At 57.4% G+C, this 26,280-nt stretch overlaps 1 protein-coding gene across 1 annotated transcript in view; it reads left to right on the forward strand.

The window, feature by feature from the left end:
* Positions 1-7,931: 7,931 nt before the first annotated feature.
* The window catches only part of RXRA (retinoid X receptor alpha), a 111,208-nt gene continuing 92,859 nt past the window's right edge, over positions 7,932-26,280 (forward strand). Inside the window, exon 1 of the mRNA XM_062590732.1 lies at positions 7,932-8,274. Within this exon, the coding sequence (XP_062446716.1) occupies positions 8,247-8,274 (28 nt within the window). The 5' untranslated portion in view covers positions 7,932-8,246. The remainder of the gene's footprint in view (positions 8,275-26,280) is intronic.

The following is a 26,280-nucleotide window of genomic DNA, read 5'->3' on the forward strand; positions in this document are numbered from 1 at the left end:
GCACTAGAGAGCTGATCAGCGCTTTGCCCTGAGGTCTGGCTTGATGGGAGCCTATCTCAGTTCTTTGATTTACTCTCTGTGATGTGCTGGGGTGTAACCACTATCACGAGACTTAACTCAGAGGCTGCTCCTCTGCCCTGAACATAAGTAGGGGAGCTTCAGGAGTTAAATCCTGAGCTTGTTACACAACACCTGATTACACTTAGACTGATGCCTTTATAAGGAACCCCTCTGGCCTTAGAGTAGTGCTGCTGGGTTTACCTGTGGGGAGAGGGGGGTCTTAGTTATCAGCACTGAGGGTGACCTGGGTTCCTGGATCCAGCGCTCCCTGGGCAAGACTGGCATGGGCTGTGTCCAAAGGACCCTGTTGAGCTACTGAACTCTCTACCTGGGCAGGGCTTGCTCCCACCCCCTGACTCCTGCTAATGGAGAAAGGCAGGGACTATTGTAAGTAACGATTGTGACAGTCACTGAGTGATCATGGGCTGGAGTGTTTCCCCTCTTGCTTGCGCTTGGGCAAGGCCTGAGATGGAGACTAGCAGGGAGAGAGTCAGCCAGCAGGGATGGAGAGTCTTCTGTTCTTTGGTACTGGTAGAAGGCCATTGCCCATGCCTGGATGCTGGTCAGACTTCATGGATAGTGGTCTCCAAGCACTTGCCAATGGTTGCTCAGCTCCTGCCTCTCTCTGTGCTGTGCCTTTTTTGGAGGGTGTGCAATGGCTGAAGAGCAAATAATTTAGGGATAGTATTGTCAGCCCTTGGCTCTCCTGGGCTTGGGCTGGGTGGGCACTTGCTAGTGTGTGCAGAGATTCAAAGATCCTCTTGGTTATGAGCAGAATCTCTCTCTACTCATCCTTCTCTGCTGTGAACTGATGCAGGGAAGTGAGTGAAGCTGTGATTGATCCTTCCAGGGGACCTTTCTGCCTGGGGCAGGTCTGGTGCACAGACACTAGAGGGAAGAGGATCCAGGCATCCTTGCTTTCCCTTTTGAGCTGCAAGACTTCTGCTTGGGAAGCCCAGTGAGCATAAATCAGTGCACGCATTGTTTTTATGGGTCTGTGCTGATTTATGCCTGCTGAGGACCCCTTGCTGTTGTAGAGGAGGGAACAACCTTGCACATCCTGCACAACCTTGCACATCTGGCCTCCCCAGGCACAGATGAGGCACTGCAGCAGCTTCTCTGAGCCCCTCTCTAGCCTTTCCCTCTTCCAGCCTGGGAAAGCACTGAAGGCTTGGTCCTCCTGGCCACTGCAAGGCATGTGCAACATCTGAGTGGCCTCACCAACAACCCTGGGGGCTCTGTAGGGACCCTTCTCCTTTCCCAGCCTCCCAAGTTTGCACAGGCAGCTGGAGCCTGGCCAGAAAGACCCACGAGGCTGAGATGCCACAAACTGACATCAGTAGAATAAAATATGGCCTTGGTGGTAATCTGATAGAACTGGATGGCAATTTTGGAAGGGGTGGGAGAAGGAGGGAGAGGGAAGGTAGAAAAGGAGGCATTGAAAATACGCTTCCTTTCAGTGTGTTGCTGGGAAGACCATTAGGAAAACCACTAGATTATTTTTCACATTCTTCAGTGCAAAACTACTGCATTTTATGACCACTATCAATAACAGCTATCATATTACTAATGCTACAGTTGCCACATATATAATATTTAAATCATATTTGTGGCTGACAGAGACCTATGGATATTCTCGATCCCAACAGGCTATTACAGTTCATATCATGTCTGTCATATAAATATTATGAATCATTTCCCGCTATCTTTATGGGGGGCTACGCTGACATCGTCAAAAAGGCTCTGGGTACTGCCAGATACTGGCTGCGTATTTATATACACCTTATGTATATGTATATGAATGGAGGGAGATTTATACAACAATTGTCAGTAATAAATGCCCATGATAAAACATATTATCTTCACACTTCATTTGCGAAGTGTTTTGTATGCAGGCACTAGGAGAAGGCTAGCAGAGAAGGTGCTGTTGGAAGGGACTGGGTCACATCTGCAGCTCACTGCTCTGCAACGAGGCTGATCAGCAGTGGAGGCACTGCCCTGTTAAGACTCCCACCACTGGGCAACAGTGTTGGGTAGGAGCTTCAGCTGCTGCCAAGGCACTGATTTGGTCTGTGTGCTGCTGATTCACCTCAGGTGAGGGTTTGGCTTGTGTCCTGCTTGCTGGATGGGTGATGTTCCACACGCTTTCCCCAAAGAACTATAAATCTCGTAGTTCATGTGCTGCATTTCATTTTCCATCAGTTAATGCTTTCTTTGCTGGTTTCCTTGGCAGTTAGGCCATGGCCTGGGTGATGAGAAGAGCTCTCCAGGTGTTATAAAAGGCAGATCTAGACTTTCCATTTGCAGAGTCTTTCTGCAATCAGTTAAACTACTGTCCCTGCAAACCAGGTGAAACATGTTAAACCCAATCTGCCAGCAAAGCACAAGGGAGTAAACCTCCCCTAAGACTGTTCAAGCCAGATCCAGACTAGAACCAGGTGTGCTGAAACCTCATCCCCTAACCTGTTTTAACTACTTGAGCACTTTTATTAAGACTTATTCTATGCAGAGACGGACAAGAACAAATGCAGCTTTATGGCTTGGAAGTTAGGAGGTCTCTAACAAGCATTTAATGTTCTATTCTGAAGCAGCTTACAGTACAGTATTTCTGACCATACAATATGTTATTTTATCTCCAAAAGAGGAGTGTGATCTCTCTGCCTGTCCTTGGCGTGGGAATGCAGCTCTCCAACTCCAGCAGATCAAATAAATCATGTGTATTTCACTTCATAAACAAACATCAGCCTGTTAAATGCTGCTGGGAAAAACAAAGCAGTGGCTTTCCATTTCCAGCACTTATGGAAATGCCTTTTTTGAGGTTTTTGCTGGTTTGCATGTACAGTGCCTCCCCTAGGGATGGGAACCCATTTTCTGCAGAGGTTTGAGTTTGCAAGGATGGTTTATGGATCTGGTGGCAACACAGACCAGCAAGAGATTGCTAGCTGGGCTAGGGACTGGTCACATGTTAGTGCACTATCCCTGCTCTCAGACTCCAGGGTACGCGTAGTCCTGTAGCGGCTGGCCTGTCCTGGGAAGCCCTGCTGGCTCTCGGTACATCTGCCCTAGATGCAGAGGGAGCATGGCTGATGCTGGGAAGCAAGAGCTTTGAGAGTTCCCCTGAGAACAAGAGGTAAGTCCTGTCCCAAAGACCTACAAGCTGGGTGTGCCAGGCAGAAAAAGGTCCCATCATCCCAAGGGTGGCTGAACTGGTGGAGCTGTGGCCAGGCAGGTGGGAGGGTGCTCTGCCTGCTGCCTCTGAGGCCTGCAGTGACTTCTAAGGGAGGAGGTTGCTGGTGCTGAGGAGGATACTGGTAAATGACCACCAAATGTGCACAAGTGGTCTTTTCCCCAGCCGTATTTGGGTTTTCATCTAGACAGCCAGATTGGTAGAGTTGCACATAGCCTTGTGCAAGGGAAAGGAAGAGCGGTGGGGCACTGAGCGTCGTTCCCATCAGTGCTGGCCCAGTGTGGCTGCAACCGTAGTTGCCCGTGCATCAAGGCAGCTGTAGCCATCTCGGGCTGGGGAGGTGGAGCCCAGACATGGCCATGGGAGCTTCTCCATCTCTTTTGTCACTCAGACTTTATATTTATCCTTAAACTTGTAATAATATGCAACTATGGAGGGAAATGTATGCTTTTTTTGCCCACTGTATAAGAAGATATGAAACAGTAGGGAACCACAGCAGGTTTTGCTTTTGTCCCATCAGGTAATTCTGCCTTATAGAAAAGAAGCTGAAATCACTTAGGGGTGGGGAGTATAAATGAAGCTGTGATTTCCACATACTCTTATTGGACCCAGACACTCAGTTCTCACCTAAATGTGTTCTCAGCTCTTGGTCTCCTAAAGCAACTCAGTGCCTCCTTCTTGCTGACACCTGCAAGCACCCAAATCCCTTGGCCCCAAATGTCTTGAGCACATGTGGAGGTGACAGAGGGAGAGAGTGGGGATGGAGGGAGAAGCTTTTGCCTACTTGGCTCAGCTGCTGCAGCAGTGAAACACAGCCTGGGATATATATATTTGTGCTGCATAAAGACTGATGTGCCCTGTGGTGTGCAGTTTGCACAGGACCAAGCAGTGCTGTGAAGAGTAGCATGCTTCCAGGTGTGCCTGTCTTGTACTTGGGTTCTCTAGTGTCTAATAAGTTGTTTTGGGGGGATTGCAGCATTGCTCAGAGTTGGGCGTCCACATAGACACTCCATCAGGTGGAGCCTCTGGTGTACAGCAAGGTGATACGGCTGAGCTTGCCCTGCAGACTGGCACCTCTAACTCTCTTGACTGACATCTATTTCCATGAAGTGTGAAGGAATGTGGTATCTGGTTCTGAGGGATCCAGCAATTTTGGGCTCCCAGTACAAGAAACATGGACCTACTGGAGAGAGCCCAGCATAGGGCTATGAAGACGATTAGAGGACAGGAGCATCTCCCCTGTGAGGAACGGCTGAGAGCTGGGCCTGTTTAGCCTGGGGAAGAGATGACTGAGAGGAGATCTTATTAATGTCTACAAATACCTTAAGGCAGGGTGTCGAGGATGGGGCTGGACTCTTTTTCAGTGGTGTGAAGCAACAGAACCAGAAGCAACATGCACAAACTGAAACATGGGAAGTTCCACCTGAATATGAGGAAAAACTTCTTCACTGTGAGGGTGACAGAGCACTGGAACAAGTTGGCCAGAGAGGTTTTGGAGTCCCCTTCTCTGGGGATAGTCAAAACCTGCCTGGACACAATCCTGTGAAACATGCTCTGGGTGACTCTGCTTTTGAACAAGGGTGTTGGACTAGATCTCCAGAGGTCCCTTCCAACCTCAACCATACTGTGATTGTGATCTACTTTGTCAAACTGAGCTGGAATTAGCCAAAGGCATTAAGGGTTGCTCAGATGAGGACAGACAGACCCCAGGTAATGCTATTGCATGAGCTTTCTTTCATTACAGTCCCAGACTAAAAGGCATTTGTGTTACTCTAGGGCAGAGAGAATAAGAGCCACTTGAAGAGTTTTATGAGACAGTGCTCTGAGATGGTGCAGGATCTTCAAGTGTCCCTGCATCAAGCAAATATACAAGCCAATGATCTGCAAAATTTACCTTAGGTACCTCCCCCCCCGCAGTGATTGAAGTCCATAGCTAGGAAATGCCATGCTGAAGGAAAGCATGGCATTAGGCAGCCTGGTGGAGCTTATTAAATTAATAGTTCATTAAAGAACTGGAGGGAGGTGGGCAGACAAAAAATGGAAAGAAAGGATTTGTAATATCACAGAAATATCCTTACTACCTTCTGGCATCTTCAAGAGATGGAGACAAGAAATGTAGGACTGTATCCAGCTGCCTTCTCTGGGGCAAAATTCCTTTGGCTTCAGTGGGAGGCTTTACCCAAATAAGGGCTGCAGGATCAGACCTGTTACTGTCACTGCAATTAACGTGTAGGTCCACATCTAACATGAACTATTACAGGCTGGTTAGGGAGAAATTTAATTTAGTCTAAACAGCTTGATGAGAGAGGAGTGTGAAATGTACACCAGTTATGGTAATTTCATGTTTTAGAGGCTGCAAAGGTAGATTTTCAGCCATGGGTCTAATAACCCTGATATCTGGTGTAACTATCAACCCAAGCGTGCTTTGGGATCCTGAGGTTTGGAGCCAGATCCCCAGCTTGTGCTCTGCAGTGGAGTAAGCTATTTACACCAGCTGGCAGGCTATCAGGTTGCCTTGGACATGCTCAAACCCATAAAGGTCTTGCACTATTTATGGGACCACTGGGTCAAATTTGCCCCAGCAAGGGGTGGGAGGGAGCAGCAAATGCCTCTTGATGTGCTTTTTCCTTATCACTCGGGTGTTCTGAGACACAACACGAGCTTCAGTTTCTACTGAAAGTTTGCTTCAACCTTTTTGTTGTCAGGTAGCCATGAGGTCTATGACTTTTTCCCTGCCAACCCACGTGTTAAGGCTTTGGCTCTGCTTTTCCTAACAATTCCTTTCTTTTATATTTTTATGTATTTCCTTTTTCCCTCCCTTTTCTCCTAGGACTTAATGTAACTCAGCCATAAAAGCTGAGCTGGAGATGAAACTTGGCATATAAGGTCCCAGCCCAGGAGCAAATGAAGTTACCAGTTATAAACACACACACCAAAATCTGTTTGGACATGCTGAAATTACAGGAGCAGAGGATAAAAAGGATCCAAGATGTTTTGTTTTAACTTCTGCAGCTCTGCATGAGTGTCAGTTTGCAACCATTTGCCTCTGACGCAAAATGGGTCGTCTTGGCATTTTTCTCGTTTCTGTTATAATTAAAGCCACTGAGTTGCATTGCATCATTACTGCTCGGTGCGCCGGGGAAGAAGCAGGGGTTGGGAGCTGGTGCCTATGAGGATCCGGAGGGGTTGCCAGCTGTATGCCCTGCATTTCACAACCTGTCTGTGCCTCTGCCCAAAAGGAAAGGCAAGGCCTATCCCCTGGCAGATGCAAACAGAAGACCAGGTAGGGGTTGTGAGCAAAATCGGGTACTGAGGCTTTTTTCCTGGCCTGTCCTGTATATTTAGATGCCAGAGTGATAGGTATAAGACAGACTGATATAGGTGTTAGGGATATGGCAATGAAAGATAAGGGACGTGCAGGAGAAGGTGCTAGGCTGCTAATATTCATGATGTGAGATGCTTTGCCAATTCAAGAATAAATCACGGAAGAGGAGCCTTGGGAATGTTGTACAGCCTCATCTGCCACACAGAGCGGGGTGACAGGCTGCGGGAAACCTTGAGCTTTGTGGCAACTTCTCCTCTGTGTCTGTCTTAAACCAGCACCCTCCTAGGAGCCTGGCCCAGTGCAGGGACCGTGCTTCCCCCAACCCCCATGCGTAGGACAGCAGTGCTCCAGGGGGCCTCTGTGTCAGGAGCTCCCCAATGCAGCCCCAGACCCTGGCCCAGTCCCAATGTCATTTCAGGCTTCCTGTGCGGCTGTGTCGCTCATTCCCTGCTTGCACCCTCACCGTGCGCGAGCGGCTGCAGCCCCACGGACGGAGCCTGCTTGTTATGCGCGTTACGGCCGTCAGGACTGAGGGTCGATACGATGTTTAATATGCTTCATGCATAGCAGAGTCGCTTTGGTCCATCAAGTCACTAATACGCGTTCTTAAAAGGCTGAGTGCCATTTATTAAAGCTGGAGATGCGCTGGGGAGGGGGCCGGGGCCCTGCTGCGCGGCCGCTGCTGGGATCAGCCAGCAGCGGAGATGGGGTGGTACCCGGAGGGCTGGGATGGTGGCAGGAGGAGGTAAGTTTGCAGGCGCACCGCATGCTCACAGAGTTATTTGTTGTGCCTCGTATATGAGAAATGAAAGAAATTGTGTTTTGAGCAGCGACTGACTTGTGACACAAACCGAGAAAAGGGAAGAGCCGTGCGGAGCTCGGGCTCCCGCTCTGCTCCCTCCGGGGTGGCGGGGCCGGGGTCTCGCTGCTCGGGGGCGTCGCGTGGGGCTGCGCAGCGAGGCCTCCCGCGGGGCGCCCCGGGGGGGGCGGGCAGGGGTCCTCCAATGCCCTCTGCAGAGCCCCAATTCCCCCCCCCCATCCGCCGACCCCAAGCCCTCCCTGCTTGGCCGGCGCAGCCTGGCTGCCCGCCCTGCCAGAGCCGCGCGCAAGTGTCCCGCCGGCGCTGAGCCCAGAGGCTTTTTCCACCTCCCCCCAATTTTTTTTTTACTACTATTTTTTTTTCTTTCCCCCTCCCCTTTCCTCCCCCCCCCCCCGCCCTCTCCGAGCTCGCAGCTGCGCCAGCTCGCGGCGCGGGCGCGCAGGGGCGCGGCGCGGGGCGGGCGGTCGCTGCGGGGCGGTCGCGGCGCTCGCTCCCCCCTGCGCGGGCCCCGGCGCGGCTCGGCGCGGCTCGGCGCGGCGCGGAGCCGACACAAGTGCCGGAGTTACGTTGTTGGGAGTTTGCAACAACTCGCGCTCGGCCGCGCTGCCTGCGCCGCCGCGGAGCCCGCCGATGCGCGGCTGAAGCCTTCGGTACCCCCCCGTCTCCTCCTCCTCCTCCTCCTGTTTTTTTTTTTTTCTTTTTCTTTTTTTTTTTTTTTTTTTTGCCTCCCTTCCCCCCCTCCCTCTCCCTCTTTCGCTTTGATTTCTCTCTCCTCCCCTGTGCGCGCCGTGTGTGTGTGTTTTTCGCCTCCGCCGCTCTTCACCAATCCTTTTGGCATGAGTTAAACACCAGCTATGGACACCAAACACTTCCTGCCGCTGGGTGAGTTTTGTTTCGAAAAGCTGCTTAATTCCTACGGCGCGGGAGGGGGGGGATTTTTTTTTTTTAAAAAAAGAAAAAATCGAAAAAAGAAAGACGAAGCGTCCGAGCTGCCCCTTCCTCCCTTCCAGGGAGCCGAGCCGGCGGCCGGGGAGGGGGCGGCCGCGGCCGGGGGATGCGCTGCGCCCCTGCCCCCGCCGAGGGCGGCTCGGTGTCAGCGCCGGGGCACCGCTGGGAAAGTGCCGCGCGGGCCTGCCCTAGCTGCCCCCCTGCGCGCTTCGTTATTTCTTATTTATTTCGATATTTTTTTCCCACTCCTTTTCTTTTTCGCCGCGGGCGGACGGGGCGCTGCGGGGCCGAGGGCGGCGCGGCCCCCGGTGGAGGGCGAGCGGGACCGGGCCGAGCCGGGCCGGGCCGGGCGTGCGGCCGCTGGTGGAGGCAGCGGGAGAGGGAGCGCAGCGACGCCGGCGCAAGCGGCATTTTCAAACGAGGCACCGGGAAAGGGGCCCTGCTGCCCGGGCTCGGTGCCGCCGCGGGGCTCGGCGCCCGCGGAGCCGGCCGTGTCGCTTCCCTCGCTGTCCCCTCTCGGGTTTGCTCGCTCTCGCCGCCGCCTTTTCTCCCTCTCCACCTTCCTCTGCCGGCATCTGGGGCGCGCAGCCGAGCAGAGGGAAGGGGAGCGGGCAGAGCCGCCGCCTCCTGCCCGCCGTGTCATCCCCCCTGCCGCGGCTCCCGGCGCGCCTGGAGCCTGCTGCCGGCTCGCTCCCTCTCTTTTTTTTTTTTTTTTCCTCTTTTTTTTTTTTTGGTTACGTTTACTATCTATTCCTAGCCGGGTTTTGCCATCGTCTCAGCGGCTGAGTCAAGTCTTGGCTTGTAAAGGCAGATGCCTCCGTGTGCCTTGGTTTCAGGAGCGATATTCCAGGGCTCGGTGTTCGGAGCGGGGTAGGGGGGAGTTTTAGCGAAGTAGCCGAGGCCGGGCGAGAGGGCAGGAGGGGGCCAATCCTGCCGCCTTCACCGCAAGGCGCAGGCGATCGGCCGGCGGTGGCACTGGCGCCGCTTCTGCCCCGAGCAGCCCCTGCACTCAGACTTCTCTTGGCTTTAAATTGGCACTCAACCTTTGGGATTCTTTTTATTTATTTATGTATTTATTAAGAATTGCAATTTATTTTGTTCCTTTCTAACAGTAAGTACAGACCCTATTGCAGCCACCCCAGTGGCCCTGCCCACTCGGAGTGTTTCCGGGACCACTCTGGCCGGGGGGCTTGGGCAGGGAAAGCCCAGCCCTGTGCTCTGCTGGGTCTCTCTGTGGGGCTCTGCTGGGTCTCTCTGTGGGGATCTGCCATTCCCCAAAACTGTGCTAATGGTGCCCCTCATTGATATTGCTGTGAGATTAAAAAAAAAAGAAAAAAGAAAAGAAAAATGCTGCTGTGTTGACTTGTCCAAAGTTGCTGTCTAGTCTCAGTGCATTTCACCTGCAGTGTCTGCCCCCAGATTCATCCTGGTTTTAAGTCAGAGAGACTCGTTTTGGATAGATCAAATGCAGGTGTCTGGAGTCATCAAATACCACCCACCTCAGCAGAGAGTGCCTATCTCTTACTGCACAAAAGTGGTTTAATCTCAGGGGGCGGCTGTCTTAAGTATTTACGTTTCCTTTGATGCTTCTTGTGGAAGAGAGTGTCCAAACCTCCAGCTGATGTGGGCAGGATCAGATCCCTACATATATCCTTGCGTTTCTTTCCAGACCTGAGTGCTCTCGGTACGCCGCGGATGCTAAATAAAACGTTGTGTTATTAGTCATGTTGACTTTGACGGGGGGGGGGAGGAGAGGGGGAACGTGTGTCACCTTGCTGCGGTCTCGGGTAAGGATTTTCACGCTGGTGCAAATGAAAAACAACTGATTTATCTGCTCATTTCTAAATGCGTGTGTGCATGTGGTGGGGAGTGCGAGGAGAGGGTGGGTCTTTGCAACATGCTGTTCAGCACCCTGGGAATGATCTGTTTAGTGGAGCATCCAGGGGAAAAACAACGCTGCTACTTCAGGACAGCACTGGCTGGGCTGGGGGGTGGGTTACAACTTAACATCACTTGCTTATTAGCAGACTCAGCTGCTTGCGGGAGCTGTTTAAAATGCACCGTCCGGGTTTGTACCTGCTGTGCGTTGTGCCGCTGCAGAAATGACTCCTAAACTTTATCTGCTGGCCTTTGGTTGCTAATTGCAGGAAAAATTTTGCTTTTGTTGTAAGGTCAGCGGGTCCTTCGTGGGAGGAGGCAGGTAGAGCCGGGAAGCGCGAGAAAAGCCTCGGAGATGCCACGAAGCCCTTGCCAGCGAGGTCGGCGCGGGGCCGCCGGGGCCTCGGCGCGTGGCGGGAGGCCGGCTGGTCCGATGGGCACGGTGGCCTCGCCTTGCAGAGCACAAGCGTTTTGCCAGCCCTGTCCCGTGGCCGGGAGCTGCCGTTCGCAAAAGCTTGCGTGGTTTCCGTTTGCCTTGCGCCTTAGCTGGAGAGGTAGAGCAGCCGGGGGCCACGATCCAGCTCCGTTACCGTGTGGCCCCAGCAAAATCTCAGCTCAGTTTGGTCTAAAAAGGATAACTGAGGAGGTCCCTGGCCAAGAGCTGCCCGCGGTTCGACTCAGATAACCCTGCTGATGTCATGGGTGGAAGCAGGGCCAGCTCTGGGCACTTTTAATAGTAGTATCTCATTTTCCTGCTCGTCTCCTGAGCCGGGGGCAGATGCCAGGCAGAGGCTGCCGGGAGGACGGCGCGTCCCCGTGCATCTCCGAGGCCGGGCCACGGCTCTGCCCTGGGCTCTCCTGGCTCCGGTGAACGTCTCCAGCCTGCTCATCGGGGTCTTCTGGCGGCGAGGCCCCCTCTGCCTGCGGTCACATCTGCCGGTGAGCGGGCTTTCCCGACACAGCTGTGCCGCTCAGATACCGGAGCGGCCGCTGGGTGAGGCTCGTAAACACCTCGTGGTCCACCGGGCGCCTCCTGAGTAGCTGTCTGGGGCTGCGGATCTCTCTTTTACAAGGTCTTAAATGATGAGGGACATCTCATTGGGGGTTGCGCCGTCCCTAGGCCCCTGGCAGGGGAAAACTGAGAAAACGCCATCGTGCAAATGCTCCTGAAGCTGGCAAGGCGAGGGAGAGTCCTGATCTTCTGGCCGCTGGGGTGCGGCGGCGACTGAGGGTTTCGCCAGGCCCGAGCTGGTGGTGGGCACGGGAACCGCCAAGGAAGCCGGCGTGCACGGGGAGTCGTGCTTTCACCAGGGCTCAGCGGCCATCGGAAACCTTTTCTTGCTGCTTTTTATTCTGCTGCGCGTGCACCTCGAGGAGGTGGTGGGTGCTGGGGGAGCGAAGGGGAGCGGGCGAGCTGAGGACGTCCTCCCTCGAGGGTCAGGCCCTTGGAGGGACGAAACAGTTGATCGGTGTCCGAGGCTGCTGTCGAAGCCTGAGCTGGCTGCTTCCCTCCTGGAGCTGCGCGGCGGCCTCCACGAGGTCCGGCCGTCCTCCGCTCCCGCTGCCAGGGGCGGTCACGGCCGCTTGGGGTGCGAGGTGACAACTGGCCGTGCACGAAACCGCTGAATCCCGAGCGGGAACGCCGGGAAAACCCAAACAAGGCAAAGGAGCCGGACAGGAGGCTGGGAGCGACCGCGCGCTCCCACCTCTGCCCTGGGCCGCCTGCGTTCGCGTCGCAGCTGGCAGCAAGGGCTGCAGGGAGAGACGTGACGAAACCCGGAGAAGGTGCCACCCCTTGTCTGAGCATCCCGGGAAGGAAACCGGGATCCCGTGACCCGCCTCTGGAAGAGGCTCAGCAGCTCCTTGGGGCCGCTGGAGACGCGCGGGACCGCGTCCCTGGAGGAGCACGAGGCGGTGCGCGCAGGGTTCAGCTCTTTCTCGCTAAAGTGTAACGTAGGGCTTGACCTCGCCCGGTTGACATATGCAAAACAAGTCGGAAAGGAATTTTTCTCTTTACCCGCATCTTGGCTGTGACAGCTGAATAAATCCTCTGAGAGTCCGTGAATTTACTCCACATCGTCCTGCTGCGTTTGAGAGAGCGTCTGTACTTCTCGTATTTAGGGCATTTTATTTATTTAAAAGCGAGCGGGGGAGAAAGCCGCAGAATTTTAGTTATTCATTGCAAATATTATCGTTGGCATTTTGCTCCTGTTGGAGGGGGGCGGAAAAAAAAATCGAGGGGGGGAATCAAAACATTTCACTGGAAAATACACCCTGGCTCCGTTCCACCCACATCTTGAACGTGAAAATAAATATTTATTAAGAAACGGGTTAAAAACCTTTCTGCTGGAGTATTGCTTCCTGGGAGCAGGGGTGGATTCCCGTAAGCCAGGCTCCTGCCACCCGGCTGAGGTTTTATTTATTTATTTGTTATTTATTTGTTTTTGCAGGGCGGCTAAGGAAACAAAACAAGCGCCGTCGGCGGTGCTGCGGGCCAGGGCGCCTGGGCCCCGGGGGTGCTCGGGAAGCTCCCGGGGCCACTGGCAGCCCAGGGCGAGGGGGTGGCCCCGGATGGGCGCCCGGGAGCCGCGGAGCATCCTCGCCGCGGCCGTGCGGCGGCGGAGGAGCCGGGGCTCCGCCGGAGCAGAGGGACGTGGCGGGGCGGCAGGATCCGGCCCGGCGGCGCCGTAATCGCTTCCGAAATGGCCCAGGTGGGCACTCGGCCTCGGTGCGGAGCCGTCGGGGAACTGCCTGGGTGGTTTTGTTTTAATCGATTTTGTCAGGAGTTGCTGTATTTTATTGCGTTTAAAGACTAGACTCTGGAATAACTTTGAACGTTTGACACGCGCACGAAAAGCAGCTTTCTGACATTTTCCTCTTTGCTCGTCTTTTATTTTATTTCTCCCCTCTCCTCCTCCTCCTCCTCCTCCAAGAAAAGCGTGTGCCTGGAGGGAGGGCAGAGGAGGAGGGAGGAGCGGTTTTGTCTCTCCGAAGGCAGCTCAAACATCAAGGCAGCGCAAAGCAGCCGAAATAACATTGCAAATAAGAATTTAAAAAGCCCTACGGAAGGATCTCCGCGCGCGCCAGCGCCGACTGCTCCCGGATTTTCAGACAGAAAAAAAACGTAGCCTCGGAAAACACCCCTTTGCTGACACAGAAACTGAGAACGTGTCTTTTCTGACAAGGTTTTGCTGTTAAAAATGAATAAATAGAAAAGCAAAGCACGGAAAAATCAGTGCACCGCAACAACCTGAGTTGTTCCTCCCCCTAACTCTTAGCGGGGAGCTGTCGCTTTCTGGGTCCACTGCTCCCCACGCGCCGCTTCCGAGTCGTGCTGCCTTAGAGACCGTGGCTTAGAGTTTTAATTTAATTTTCGCCTTGCCTCACTCTGTTATTTCTTTATTTATCTTTTCGGCAAGCCTTCAGCCCGCGCTCCCAGCAGCAGGGTGGCAGGGGAGGGGGGCGCGAGGAGGCGCCGCTCCATCCGCGCGCGCACGCGTGCGTGCGGCTCGCAGACAGTCAAATTGCACCCTAGAGTTATAAAGCAATTGTCTAGCTCAGCAGCAGAATGAGCATGAAATGGTGCAGAAAGCAGCTAAATAAAATTGGGTAAGGCAGATGCATGGAAGTAATGACATCTCCATGCCGTAGTCAGGCGCGCTCGCTCCCTTTCTCGCGCACGCAGATAAACTTTTATAGCAGATCTGGCATTTATTTTCCCAGAAACTCTCCTGAAATGGAAACGTGTTTTCATTTGCTGTGAGCCCTCTCGCCTTCCTTGAAGAAAAGACGGTTCGTGGGCAAACTGGTCGTTCCTCGCAGCCCTCTCGTCCCCCGCCTTCTTCCGATTCCTCTGTCGTCTTTTCCCTTTTCTGTTTTCCGGGCTGGATTTTCGTGCTCGGTCAGACACCGCAGCGATAACCTTTGCAGCCGCGTTTCCCTCGTGCGGCGGCGCAGGGCTCGCGGGCTGCTGGGAGCGGGTGGCTCGTAGCAGTGGCACGTCGGGCCCGATGGAGATGGGGCTTCGAGGCGCTGTCGTGCCTCGCGCTCGCTTTCGTGCTTTCCCGTCCTCCCCGCCGCCCCGGGCCGGGTGTTGTCGGCTTTAAGGATGGGACCGTGTGGGGCTTTAGGACTTGAAACCCCCTCGGTTAGTGCAAGGCTGGTAAAAAAGCCCCAAACTGGAGGCCTAGCGGGTCGATGTGTTTATATGTGGTTTATCCCTGCACGCCTGCCCTGATGCTTCTCTGCTGCTTTTCCTGCTCCCAGGCACCGTCTTGCTCCCGCTTGGATGCTGCCCTGGAGCCTTCAGCCTTCGCAAGGGCTCGTTCCTCCGTTAGCAGCGTCTCCCCTGCCCTGCTCCTGCCCCGCGACGGTCGCCGCTGGGATGCTCCGGGCCGCCCTGGACGTGGATCCTTTCCTGCCCCGCCAGCTCGAGTCTCTCTGATGCCGGGCTCTGCCCGCGGGGTCTCGCGGTAGCTGCCCCCGGCAGGCGCGGGCGCTGCTGGCGGCTCGGAGCCGCGCGTCGCCCGCCGCGGGAGCGGGCTCGTCCCGGAGGGCACGCGCGGGCTCTCGCCGTCCGCTCCCCGCAGAAACGGCCTCCGGCTCCTGCCTGCGCTCCGCTGGCGCGGAGCTGCGGCGCGTGGAGCGGGGACGTACACGCGTGCGAAAAATCAGTGTGAAGGCATAAATCAGGCCCCGAGTGAAAGGTTAAAGAAATACAGAGGAAGCGGCGCGATGCACGAGGTAGAAAGGGGTTTCCTGTACCTCGGCGGCCGCCCAGCCTCCCTTCCTGCTCGAAGGAGCCCGCGCGGCGCAGCGGCTTTCCCCGCAGCTCGGCCCGGCGCGGCGGTCGTGCTCTGCTCGCGCGGCGTTTGCGGGGCTCCCGGCGCTCCCCGGGGAGCAGCCCGCGGCGGAGCGGGGCCGGGGGGGCCGCGGGCGGCGGGATGCAATCGGCCCCCGCTGGAAGGCGACCCGGGTCTGCGCCCGCGGGAGCCGGGGACCCCCGTCGGGGCCGGGCCGCCGAGCGTGGCGCGGGGGGAGAGCGAAGACCCCCGGGACGACCGCCTGCGGCCCTCGTTGAAGCGCTCGGGAAGGCTCAGCCGCGATCCCTGCCGGAGATAGCCTGGCCGCCGGCCAGCCGATACCTATTGTTTGTAAATGCCGGAGACTTTATCTAAACACCGGAGCAGAGCCGGGGGCGGCGAGAGCGCCCGGCCGTCGCGGCGAGGCTGGCGCCGCGCGGGGACCCGCTCGCTGCCCCGGGTGCTGCGGGGACCCGGGGCAAGGCAGCGCCGCGCGTGTCCCCCCCCCCCCCCCGACTCTGTCTTCTCTGCTGCTTGCAACCGATCCGGTTCGAGAGGGTTTTGCCGGCGTTTCGGCTGAGAGCCGGCTGTACGTTGGGGACAGCGGCGCAGAGCCGGTCGCTGCCGCGCTCTGCAGCGGACGGAGGCGCGCGCAGGTGTCCGGGCGTTTGCAGCGGCAGCTTTAGGATCTGATTTCTTGCCTGCCTGGCAGCTCCTCCTGGTTTCACGGAAAAAGCCAGCGGATGCCGTGTGGCAGGTCGCTCCCTCTGCTTTGGGTCTCGTCTGAGAGGCAGGTTTAGCCTTTGGAAATGGGAGGCCGTGGGTCAGCGGAGGGATTTTTTGGCCTGGATGCCCCTTTTTCTTGTCCTTGCCCCTTCCCTGCCGTGCTCCCGTGGTGCTGGGATCGTGCATCTTTGGGTGCAGCGACTTTCCCGTGCTGCGGGAAGCAGCCGGAGAGCAGGACGCCGGCGTTGGCCGGGAATACCGCCCGCTTTGCACGCGGAGGGAGGCTGCAGCGGGCGAAGGTGAGGCCAGCGTGCGCCCTGGCTCAACGCAGCTTTGCACGTTAGTTTGGCAGAAGTGGCTCTACCAAAAACAAAAACAAAAAATCAAAATACTCCCCCCCAAACCAGCGCATTGGTTTGTCTCTGTAATTACCAGCATGGAAATCGTGGGCACATCGGGATTTGAAAGCAGGCGATCAATCCCCACCGCTTTTCCCCGTATCCGAGGGGGAGGAAAGGAGCCTCCCGTCGGAGCGGACCCCGCGCGCGGCAGCCTGCCGTGGGCCGGGCCAGCGCCGCCGGGGTCGGCGGCTCCGTCCGCATCGGTTTCATCGAGCGGGTTCGACATCCTCTAAGTTTAACTGAGGGCCGAGAGTGACCCACGGCGATTTGCAGACTTCAGTATTAAGGCAATAACGCGGCTGCGCTGGGCGAGAGGGAGCTTGTAGTTAATGTCCGTGAACGGTGGGGAAATACTTGGCGGCGCAGCTCGGAACGGGGCTGGAATCTTTTCCAAGTCTTCAGTGTCTGTTTTGTTGCAAAAAGGTGAAATCCAGAACGTACCTTAAAAGAGTGTTAGGAAAAAAAAAAAAAAAAAGACTTTCCATCCCAGTTCTTGGCCCTGTCGGTAGCTGGGGAAGAGGAATGTTATAAGGAGCTATTCATCACTGCAATTATTTTATTAAGAGTACACAGTGTGCTTGGGAGCTGGAAGAGATGGCGCTTTGGGATGTTTTCAGCATTATAAATACCGGTCGATGACATCAGCCCGCTTTCAGAAAACGGTACGCGTAGCCCTGGAGAGCGGCGGCCCGGCCCGGCTTCTCGGTGGCACCGAGGAGGGGAGAAGGCAGCCGGCGCGCGTTACCGCGGAGGGGCAGCCCCGCTCGCCGGGCGAGGGCCGGGGCGGGAGGGCGCCCGGCGGACTTTCCGCGGGGGTCGCCGGGAGAGCCGAACCGGGCGCCCTTTAGCCGCCCGGCGGCCGTCCGCCCTGGGAAGCGGAGCTGCCGGAGGTGCCCTGCCCGGCCCGGGCTGCGCTCGCCCGCTTCGCCCGTCCCTGCCCCTTCGCTCCGGCGAGCTGCGCGCGTGGCCGGGCGGCATCCGTGTGCGGGCGGGGGCCGTGCCGCGAGCTGAAAGCACCGGCCGGAGACTCGGCCGCAGCCTTCTGGTCTTTGGCTCCGGCTTTTTGCCTCCCTCTTAGTGCGCTTGCGTATCTGGGGGATGTTATTCCAACATCTTTACCCTTATTCCTTCTGCCTCTTCCCTTCTTTTTTCTTTTTGCAATATTTTTGCAAGTCTTTTTTTTTTTTTTTTTTGCAATTTTTGGCAAATTTTTTTTGCATTTTTTCTTTGCTTTTATTCCCCTCCCCACCCGGTAAGACCACTTCTGAGGTTTATTTTTTTGCGTTTCCCTCCCGCGTGGGCGCTCACGAGGCTCTCTTGCCCGGGGCGGGCGCCCCGTGGGGCTGCCCGGACCAGCCCCGGGCGGCTGTGGGGCGACGCGGCGGGTTTCAGGCTCGTCCCGAGAGCCGAGTCGAGCGGCTGGCCGTGCCCCTCCGCTGGCGAGTTTTTGGAGGTGCCTTAGCTCGGATGAGGGGGGCTGGCCCCGTCGCCGAGCCGCGGGAAGGGATTTTGGGGCGAGAGCGCCCGGCGCGAGAGCCCTTATTCCGTTATATTCTGTTTGCCTGGCTCTGGAGGCGTGCCCAGATCTCGCCGATTTTGTGCGTGTGGACGTATGATTTATTAAGATTCAGAGTTTTGTTTTTTGGTTTTTTTTTTTCTGTTTTAATTTTACTTCCTCCAACTGACAGGCTAGTTGAACAAACTTCTTTTGGATGATTTCCTCTATAGTTTTAAAGCCCCCAAATTAATAATAATTAAAAAAAAAAAAAAAGGTTGCAGCATGGTTGGCAGTTAAAAAAGCGCAGTCTGCAGTTACAACCAACACTGATTACCGTAGTGGAGAGAGCTTAGAGGGAGGAAGAGCGACGGGATTCGGTTTCGGGTACCCGGAGCCTGTGGCCGCCCTGCTGCCGGCGCTGCGGCGTGGGCTCGGCCTTACGCGTGCGAGTGGGCTGTTAAAACGAAAAGCTCTGCCGCTCTGAAGCGTTGCTCTCCGCTCCTCGCTGGGATCTCTTCTGCAGCAATCAGGAAGAGAAGGGGGGAAAAAGAACCCCAAACCCACGCGAGAAATGCTGGAAACGGTGATTGCAAGCCGCCGAAGCGGGCGGCGGGCGGACGGGGGCAGAGCACCTCTGGCTGCTTTCGCCCTTGCTCTGCCCTGCTCTCCTGTTTGAAGGAGCTGGATTTCACAACGATGCTCCCGCTTGCGAAACGGGGGGGTGGGAGTTTGGCCCGGGCGTTTTCTGGGGCTCGGCCCGCGGTGACTCGGTGCCGGAAAGCGCCTCTCCGGCGGCGGGAGCGATGCAGAAGGGGCCCGCAAGCAGACTGAGATGCAGGAAAGCTTCCTTCGCCCGCCGTCCAGGCCGCGAGAGCGCGGCGCGGAGGGAGGGGGAGATTTCCCCGGGGGGGCCGCAGCAACGAGACGCCTCTCTGCCTTCCGCGAAGCGGCGCGGGAGAAGACGCGTGCCTAATCCTGCAAGAGAGGAACGGGAGAGCATCGCTGCGTGCCGCGACGCTCGCCCGGGGCCGGGGCCGGCCCGTGCGGGGGGGCAGGCGTGCACACATTTATTTAATTTTTCCCCCCCTCTTTTTATCTTTGGGAAGCCTGGGAAGGGGGGGGAAGCAGCGGGGGGCGAGGAAGGATGCCTTGTCCCCGGGGCGAGGATCCGAGGGGCTGCTGCCACCTTCAGCCGCCGGCCCAGCCGAGACCCTCTGGTTCGCGGTTCACTTTATTGCCGTTGCAGTTGACGATTTCTTTTCCAGCAGACTGTCTCGTGGCTCGATTTAAATCAAAGGCAGCAAGCGCAGTGGCAGCGCGGGGCACCGGCGGTGCGAAGCCGGGGCCGCGGCGGGCTGCAAGGCGAGAGCTCGGCGGTGCCCCGGGCGCTGCCGCCTTCGTGGCTGCGGAGGAGAAATAAAGACGCAGATAAAGTGCTGCGGGGAAACGCTTGCAGATTGCTTTTCCTGGAATTAGGGGGATGATTTAATTCTTTTCCCCCTTGTTTGAAAAACAGAAAAAGAAGGAAAATAACGTGCCCCCAGGAGCCTGTGCCGGCCCCGCCTGGGGCCTTCTGGCCAGAGCCGGCTCCCGCGGTTCGCGTGCGGCAGCGGCGCGGCGCTCCTGAGACCCTCTCGGAGAAAGGGGATCGGGAAATTAGCTCACGGCTCTTGGGAGAGGCAGGAGCCAACTCGGTACCTGTAATTAAAGCGGGTGTCCAGGAACGAAGCGGCGCTGCTTGGGGTCGCGCGGGATTTACCCGAAAGATGTGAGTGGCCGTGCACCGAAAGCTGGAGGAGAGGCGCGGTTTGCCTCCCGCTTCCGATGGGGAAACTGAGGCACTTTTTGTTTGTTTGTTTTTTTTTTTTTGAGGAAGGCTGTGTGCTCTTGCTAGCTGTTGCACCGGCCTCCTTCGTTCAATCTACTGTAATCCCCGGCCTCGTGCCAAGAAAACCCAGGTCCCGAGGCTGCTGCTCCGGCCGTCACCCGGCGTCGGGCTCCTGGCAGGACCTCGCTGCCCGCGCGCTCCCGGCGAACGGCAGATCTGCTGAGCAGACGGAAAAAAAACCCAACCCAGTAACACCAGGAAGAAATGCTGGTGTGTCCTGGGTGGATTAGCTGAGACTCCTTGTGCAGATTCCTCCGAAGGGAGGTTCTCGCGCTGGCACCCGGCCACCGGCCGGGCCCGCCGCATTTTTCCCGATTCTCTTACCGTTTGGGGACTGAACTTTTGCCTGAAAAAGATAGGTATTTTTAACTTGGTGGTGTCTGAAGCCTGTCCTGGCTTTCTGCCGGCCCGGCGCGCTCCGAGGCGAGGGCCGAATCCTGCGACCTGCACAGCCCCTGGAGGAGGAAGCGACGGAAGGGAAGGTTTGTTCCGGTGCGAAAAAATTATAGTTGCAGGGATTTTTCCGCTTTGCCCAAAATACGTGGTCAGGCAGCGGAACGACTGCCGCTGGATGTTTCAGGGGACAGGATAGTGGTGATGGAGATGCTGAATGCGGGCGGCGAGCAAATCCCGTGTTAGGCTAGTAAAAGGGGGGGAAAAAAAGAGAAGAGAGAAATACTTCGGAGAGGCTTGAAAGCCCCGACGTGCAGGACCTCCGGGCCCGGCTACGCGCTCGCCTTGGAAGCGGCCGCCGAAGCGGGAGACGTTCCCGTCTGCAGGTGCCGAATTCCCTTCCAGCGAGCGAGCCGGAGGCGGCCGCGGCGGTATTCGCAGTGCGCGCTCGGGAAGAGCCCCGCTGAATAGCGTTTCCTCGCTGCGTTTTTCTTTTTTTTTTTCCTCCCCCGTTGTCGCTCGCGCGCGCGAGTTTGTTGTTGTTGGCCGGCTCCGGCGGCCTCGGTCTCCCGCGCCGCCTTGCCCGGGGGAGCCGAGCGAGGGGCGGCCGGGGCGCTTTGCCCCCGCGAGGCTGCTCGAGCGAGCTGGCAGCGCGGGGACGTTCCTGGAGGGCGGCTGTTGCAGGGGCGCACCGCGGCGAGGGCTTAGACGGGCAAAGTCTAGCTAATGAACTAACGGCAATTAATTAACTCCGGGGTACTTTACAAATACTAAGCAAGAGTTTCGTTGCGAGCAAGGTCTGTGCGGGCAATAACTCCACCGTTCAGACTGCCGCGCACCCACCCTCGAGGAGCGTTAACACCAGGGTGCGATGAGCCCCGGGGCCTAATCCTGCTCCTCCTGGAGCACCCAGGGCTTCGGGAATGGCCAGTTCGCATCCCAGTGCAGGCTCATCCACTTGCCTTTTTGAGAGAGGCAAACCAAGACCCGTGGACTTCAAAGCCTGAGCATCTCTTGGGTCTTCCCCTGTCCGTCTGCCTGCTCAGTCCCGGCTTAGCTTTTTTTTGGGGGGTGAGACCTCCTTAGTTTTTTATGTTCTTGGAAAATACCTCCCACGCAGGTGATCTGGCATCTGCTGGCTTTTCCCCTTTGTCCCCAGAAGGAGCAGCCTCTGAGAAGCGTCTGTGGTGTGCTCAGCACGGCCGAGGTTTTGCAGAGAAGGGGGCCCTGTGCGAGGGGTTGGGCTCCTGCTCTTTACTGGTAATAGAGGTGGGCAGCAGTGTTTATGCAGGTACATTTATTTTTAAATCCCCCTGGAGCAAACGGTTTGGCTTAGGTGGTTAGTGTTTGTTTATTTATTTACTTATTTTGATGGCTGGAGAAGTTTGTAGAAATGCTTCAAATGGCAACTTGCTTCAGCTGCTGTTTGGGGAGGGCAGGTTTGAAGCTCAGAGGCCTGTTGTGCAAGTGGTGCTAATTTTAGGTGTCTGATCTTAAAATAGATGAAAGGGCGAAAAAAAAAATTAGTCCTTTGCCCTTGGGCTGAGGGAAAATAGTCTGCCGACGCTGGCTGACCACCTGCGAGGTGGCCCCAAGGAAGAGGCACCACTGAAGCCAGCCAAAGTCAACATAGGAGAGGGTTAGAGAAGCTGCTCACCACTGGCAGCTCCTGCTGCGGAGACGGGCCACCGCCAAAAGCTGTGTGGGAGCAAAGCAGAAATTACCCCCGCTGGGTGAATGGCACCCAGCCTTGGTGGAGCACCCATAGCCACGTGGACCTCAGGGTGGCTGGAGTAATTGGCTGCCTGCTGGATGCAGGCTGGGGACTGAGGGGCTCTCGGGGATGCTTGTGAGCATCGTGGAGCCTTTCCCCCCACCCTGGGTTGCTCCGTGGGGTCCCACCGGCCATGGCAGCTGGGGCAGCGTCGCGGCAGGTGGAAGGAGGAAGCGTTTGGAGGAGCCTGGGGCCTGCGGATGCTGGCTGCGAGCGCCTTCGTAAAGCTCAAGGCTTTCTCGCGATGCGCCGGCTCCTCGCAGGCTGGAAACGATTTTGCGGAGGGCTAGTCATCCTCCGAGCAAATATTCTGGCTCTATTAAAATGCTTGGGATTTTCGAATGAATCAAAGCTGCGCTGAGCAGTGCCAAGAAAAATTCAGCAGCCTCCAAAAACATCTTTCCCCAAGGATTATTCTTTCCTCCTGCCAGAAGGACTGATGAAAATTGGTGGGTTCAGGTGCCTCAGCCCCTCGCGAGCAGACCGTCCCCGGCCACGGTGGCTCCCAGCACCGCTCCTGCATCCGCGCGGGAGGGAGCACAGGGGACAGCCGGGGCTGCGGCGGGGAGGACTGTGGCCCCGTGCTCTGTGGCCCGGGTCTCCTGGCCGCCCCGGAGGAGGCTCCGGCGGGGCCGCCGGCGAGCAGGGTGGCTCGGAAACCTCCGGTGAGCTCCGGTCAGCGCTTGCTCACCTCCTTTCTCCGTGGTGCCCGGGAAACCTCTTGCAAAGGCGTTGGGAAGCTCGGCGGCCACCGCTGCTGCCGGGGCAGCGCGCGGGGTTGCGAGGAGGCGCGCGTTCGGGTTGGGTGACCCCTGTCCCCCCCCTTTTTTGTAGATTTATGGCTTTCAGCAGCTCGCACGCAGTAGGTCGGTGTTTGTGCTTAGAGATATTTTTCCATATGCTTCCCATGGCTTCGATCACATATTTTGCACGTGGGCTGCTTTAGTACTGTACGATAGTACAAAATCAGATCCACTTGACATAAACCGAGCGCGCCCGAGCACGGGGAGGGCTGGGGTGGGCTGGCCGGGCGTTCCTCACCCTCCTGCCGCCGTCGCTAAGCGCGCGCAGTGCCGAGAGGGCAGGATGAGCCCCGGGCAGGGCTGGAGGAAGAGCTCTGCAGATCCAGGGTCAAATCCCGACCAGCCTTAAGGTGCTGTTTGGCTGCAGCAGGGGTAGGATTTGGGCTGGAAGGGTCAGGATTGATAGAGTAGGTGGGTGCTGGTCTTCTCCTGGAGGCGTCTTTCTCCCCTTCCTGGGAAGGGTGGGACGTCGCCTCTCCGGTGGGTCTAACCCGGGGGGGGGGGGCTTCGCCTGGGTGACTTGTGCCCAGGAGCTGGAGTTACTGAAGTCTCACCATTTAGAAGAGGAGCTGTCCAGGTGGTTGTCAGCAGTGAGGGTGGGTCTCCACCAGCTTCCCTGGCGTCCCAGGGCAGGCGGGATTTCACGATGGAGAGAGTTGGCAGGGTGCTGCTGCAGCCTGGCCGGGCGCCGGGGTCCGCCGGGAGCCCGACCCCCTGCCCCGGCGCCCGCTCCTGGACTCCCCTCTGAGCCTGCCCGGGGCTGGCGAGGCTCAGCGCTTTGCAGAGGGTGCTGAGCGCTTTGCAGGATGAGCGCGCGGGGCCGGAAGGCGGCGGGGAAGCGGAGGGAGGGCTGGAGGCGCAGTTTAGGAAAGCCGGCCGCGTGCTCGCCGCTGCCGCGGTCGCCGCTCCGAGCGATCCAGCGAACCAGCCGCGGCTGGGGGATTTGCTCCGGATCCCCAGGGGGGGGATTTGCTCCGGCGAAGAGCTCGCCCGCGAAAGCAGCTGCTCGGATTCGGCCGCGCTGTCAGCCGGGCGTCCTGCTGCCTCGCTGCCCTGGCCCCGCGCGGGGCTCGGAGCGCAGGGGAGGAGGGGGCAGGTACGGGGCAGAGGCTCCCCTTAAAGAGCACAGAAAAGAAGTCCTTACAAAGAGATACATTAGTTGCCCTCCGCTGTCTGAGGCGGACTGCTGCAGCCTCTTAAAAATTGTTTGTTTTCATTTCCAGTGTTAATGCAAGGTCTAAAGTAAGAGCTGCAATTTCCAGACCCTTTTGCTATTAGTGATAGGCAGGAGTTAACCATTCAAGCTTAAATTAATTGTGCTGTGTTTCGTTCCTTTTTTTTTTTTTTATTGATGCATAATGTATGATGAGAAAAAGTGAAAAAATAATTAAAGTCTGAAGAGCGCTGCATGGATTCATTCATTATGAAATCTGGGTCAGCAGCCGGAGAAGGAAAACAAGGCGGGGGGGGGGGGGGGCAGCTGGAGTGGAAAAACAGGACTTTAGAAATGCTGCAGGCACCGGAGGAATTCACGAAAGGCTGTTTCGAGGCAGCCTGGGAAATCCAAAGCCGCCTCTCGCCTCCGCTCCCACCCCACCGAGCGGGGAGCCTGCCTCCGCCAGACCCGGCTTGCGAGGGGATTCCCTCTCCCAGCTCCGCTCGCGGCTGCTTTGCAGCCCGGGAGAAGAGCCCGGGGTGGGGGGCGGCGCGGACCCTGCTTTCCCCGTGTAAAGCCGGGTCTGAGCAGCTGCCTGTTTGCAAAAGGCTCCTGGGGCAAAGAGCATCCTAGTGGCGTAGAGAGCCGGCCCGGCGCAACCGGGGGCTTTGCCCTCCTCGCCGTCGGAGGGGGCCGGGGGACCGCGCGGCGCTCGGGGCACTGCCCCCGCGCCTCCCCTTCGGCCTTGGGCAGCTCGCTTGGTTTTTGGTGAGCCCCGGGGCCTTGTCTGCGGCCGAGCTAATTGAATTGCAAACCGTGCGGCTGCAACTTGGAATCGTCCCCCTTGGCTGCAAGCGCAGACGTTTCAAACCGTGCTTTTGTCCTGATTTAGGAGAAAAATACAGGACTTTCAGAATTTGATCGCAAAATGGAAATTCCCTTCTTTCCTCTTGCTCCGTCCGCAGGAAACGCAGTTGAAATTGATTGGCTGTTGCAAACCGCCGGCGTTCATCCTTGAGAAATAGTTTCATCGTAAGAGCATTTGTCTTGGAGAAATAATTTTCTGACCAAGTCAGATTAAATGCTCTTCGGAGCAAGGACTCTCGGTCTGAGTACCCGCTTAAACAGACGCGATCCCGGTGGGAGCTCTTGGGCCTTCCCCTCGAGCAAATATTAATTACAAAAAATTTTTTTTTTAACGCCACTAAACCTACGCGCGAGCACAGAGGCGCCGATGGCCCCGGGGAGCCCCTTTCGTCCGGCCCGGCGTGCAGGCACGCGCGTGGTTTTATCTCGGCGGGCCGAGCGCGCCGCGGTCCCGCGCGCGGGGCCGCCCGCCGCTTCCCTCCGCCGCGGTCCCTTCCGGGCGAGCGGCGCTGCTGCCCCTTCGGCTTTCCCTGGAGGTATCTGGTTTCTCTGCTACTTCCGTAATGCGAAGGCCAATCTGATTTATTTCCAGGCCGTACCGAGGGATGCTTTGGGGTCAGGAAAGCTGGGAAGAAACGGTTAAACCGGAAAGCTGCGATGTTTTCCCACCCCGTGAACGGTGGGGGAACGCAGAACGCGTATTGAATCGGAGGGAAGTAATAACGCTTCTAATTTTCCTGTGCGATTTAATAAAAATGTAAATTGACTTCGGGGGGATGACTCACTGCGGAGGGTGGTGTCGATCAAGATTAATCGGCGGCGGCGCCAAACCAGTTGGGCTTTGTTCCTGCCCCTGCGCGGCGAGCCGGGATTCCTCGGTGGCAATCCCGGCCGGATCGGCGGCCCCGCGTCCGCCTCGCCCGCCGGGGTGCTGGGGGTGCTGGTGCTGGGGCAGCTCCGGGCAGGATTCGGCGCGACCCTCTGCGTTTCCCCCCCTCCCTCCCCGCCGCGGCCCGTCCGTGCCGCGGCGGGCTGAAGTATGCCAGGACGCCGCGCTCCGACCCCGGTTCAGCTCCGGACACTAATGGATTACAAATAACAATAATAAATTACAGGAGATGGGATAATCTACCTACTGTAATGTTATATTACCGTGACTGTTGGTTATATATTAATGCATAATTGTATTACACTGGCTACATATGCATAAAGCTCGTGCTTCGGGGCCTCCGCCAGCCTTTAACTCTCTGCGGTTCACCGAGAAGCTGCAGCGGGGGCCGGCGGCACGGGCGGCGCTGCCGCGGCGGCCGCTTGGCGTGACCGAGACCCAGTTCTGTCGAAAGTAATGAAGTGCGAGCCCTTCCCTTCAGTTATTTTTAATGCACCGAGCCCTGCTCCGGCTCTCGCGAGCGAGCCGCCGAGCGGGGACGGGGAAAACGCTCGCGAGGCTGCGAGGCTCCGCGGCTGCGGTTTCCCTCCGGCCTCGCCTGCCCTGGCGGCGCGACGGCCGGTGCCGGCGCCGAGTCGGGCTTCTCCGGCGTGTCCGGCCCCGTCCCGCGGCGGCACCGTATCGTCCGCGGCTTTGGCCGGACCCGTCACTTTTTGGCCCTAAAAACGAAGAGCGAGAGGCGGCGGCTTCGGGGTGCCGTCGGGGAGGACGGCGATGGGGGACTCGGCCCCCGCCGTCCGGCCGCGCGTTCCTGCTCGCGCTCGCCGCTCCGCTCCCGGGGCCGCGAGGCGCTGCGGCAGCAAAC

The sequence above is a fragment of the Rhea pennata genome, chromosome 18 (genome assembly GCF_028389875.1).
Source record: "Rhea pennata isolate bPtePen1 chromosome 18, bPtePen1.pri, whole genome shotgun sequence".
In the NCBI taxonomy this organism is placed as follows: domain Eukaryota; kingdom Metazoa; phylum Chordata; class Aves; order Rheiformes; family Rheidae; genus Rhea; species Rhea pennata.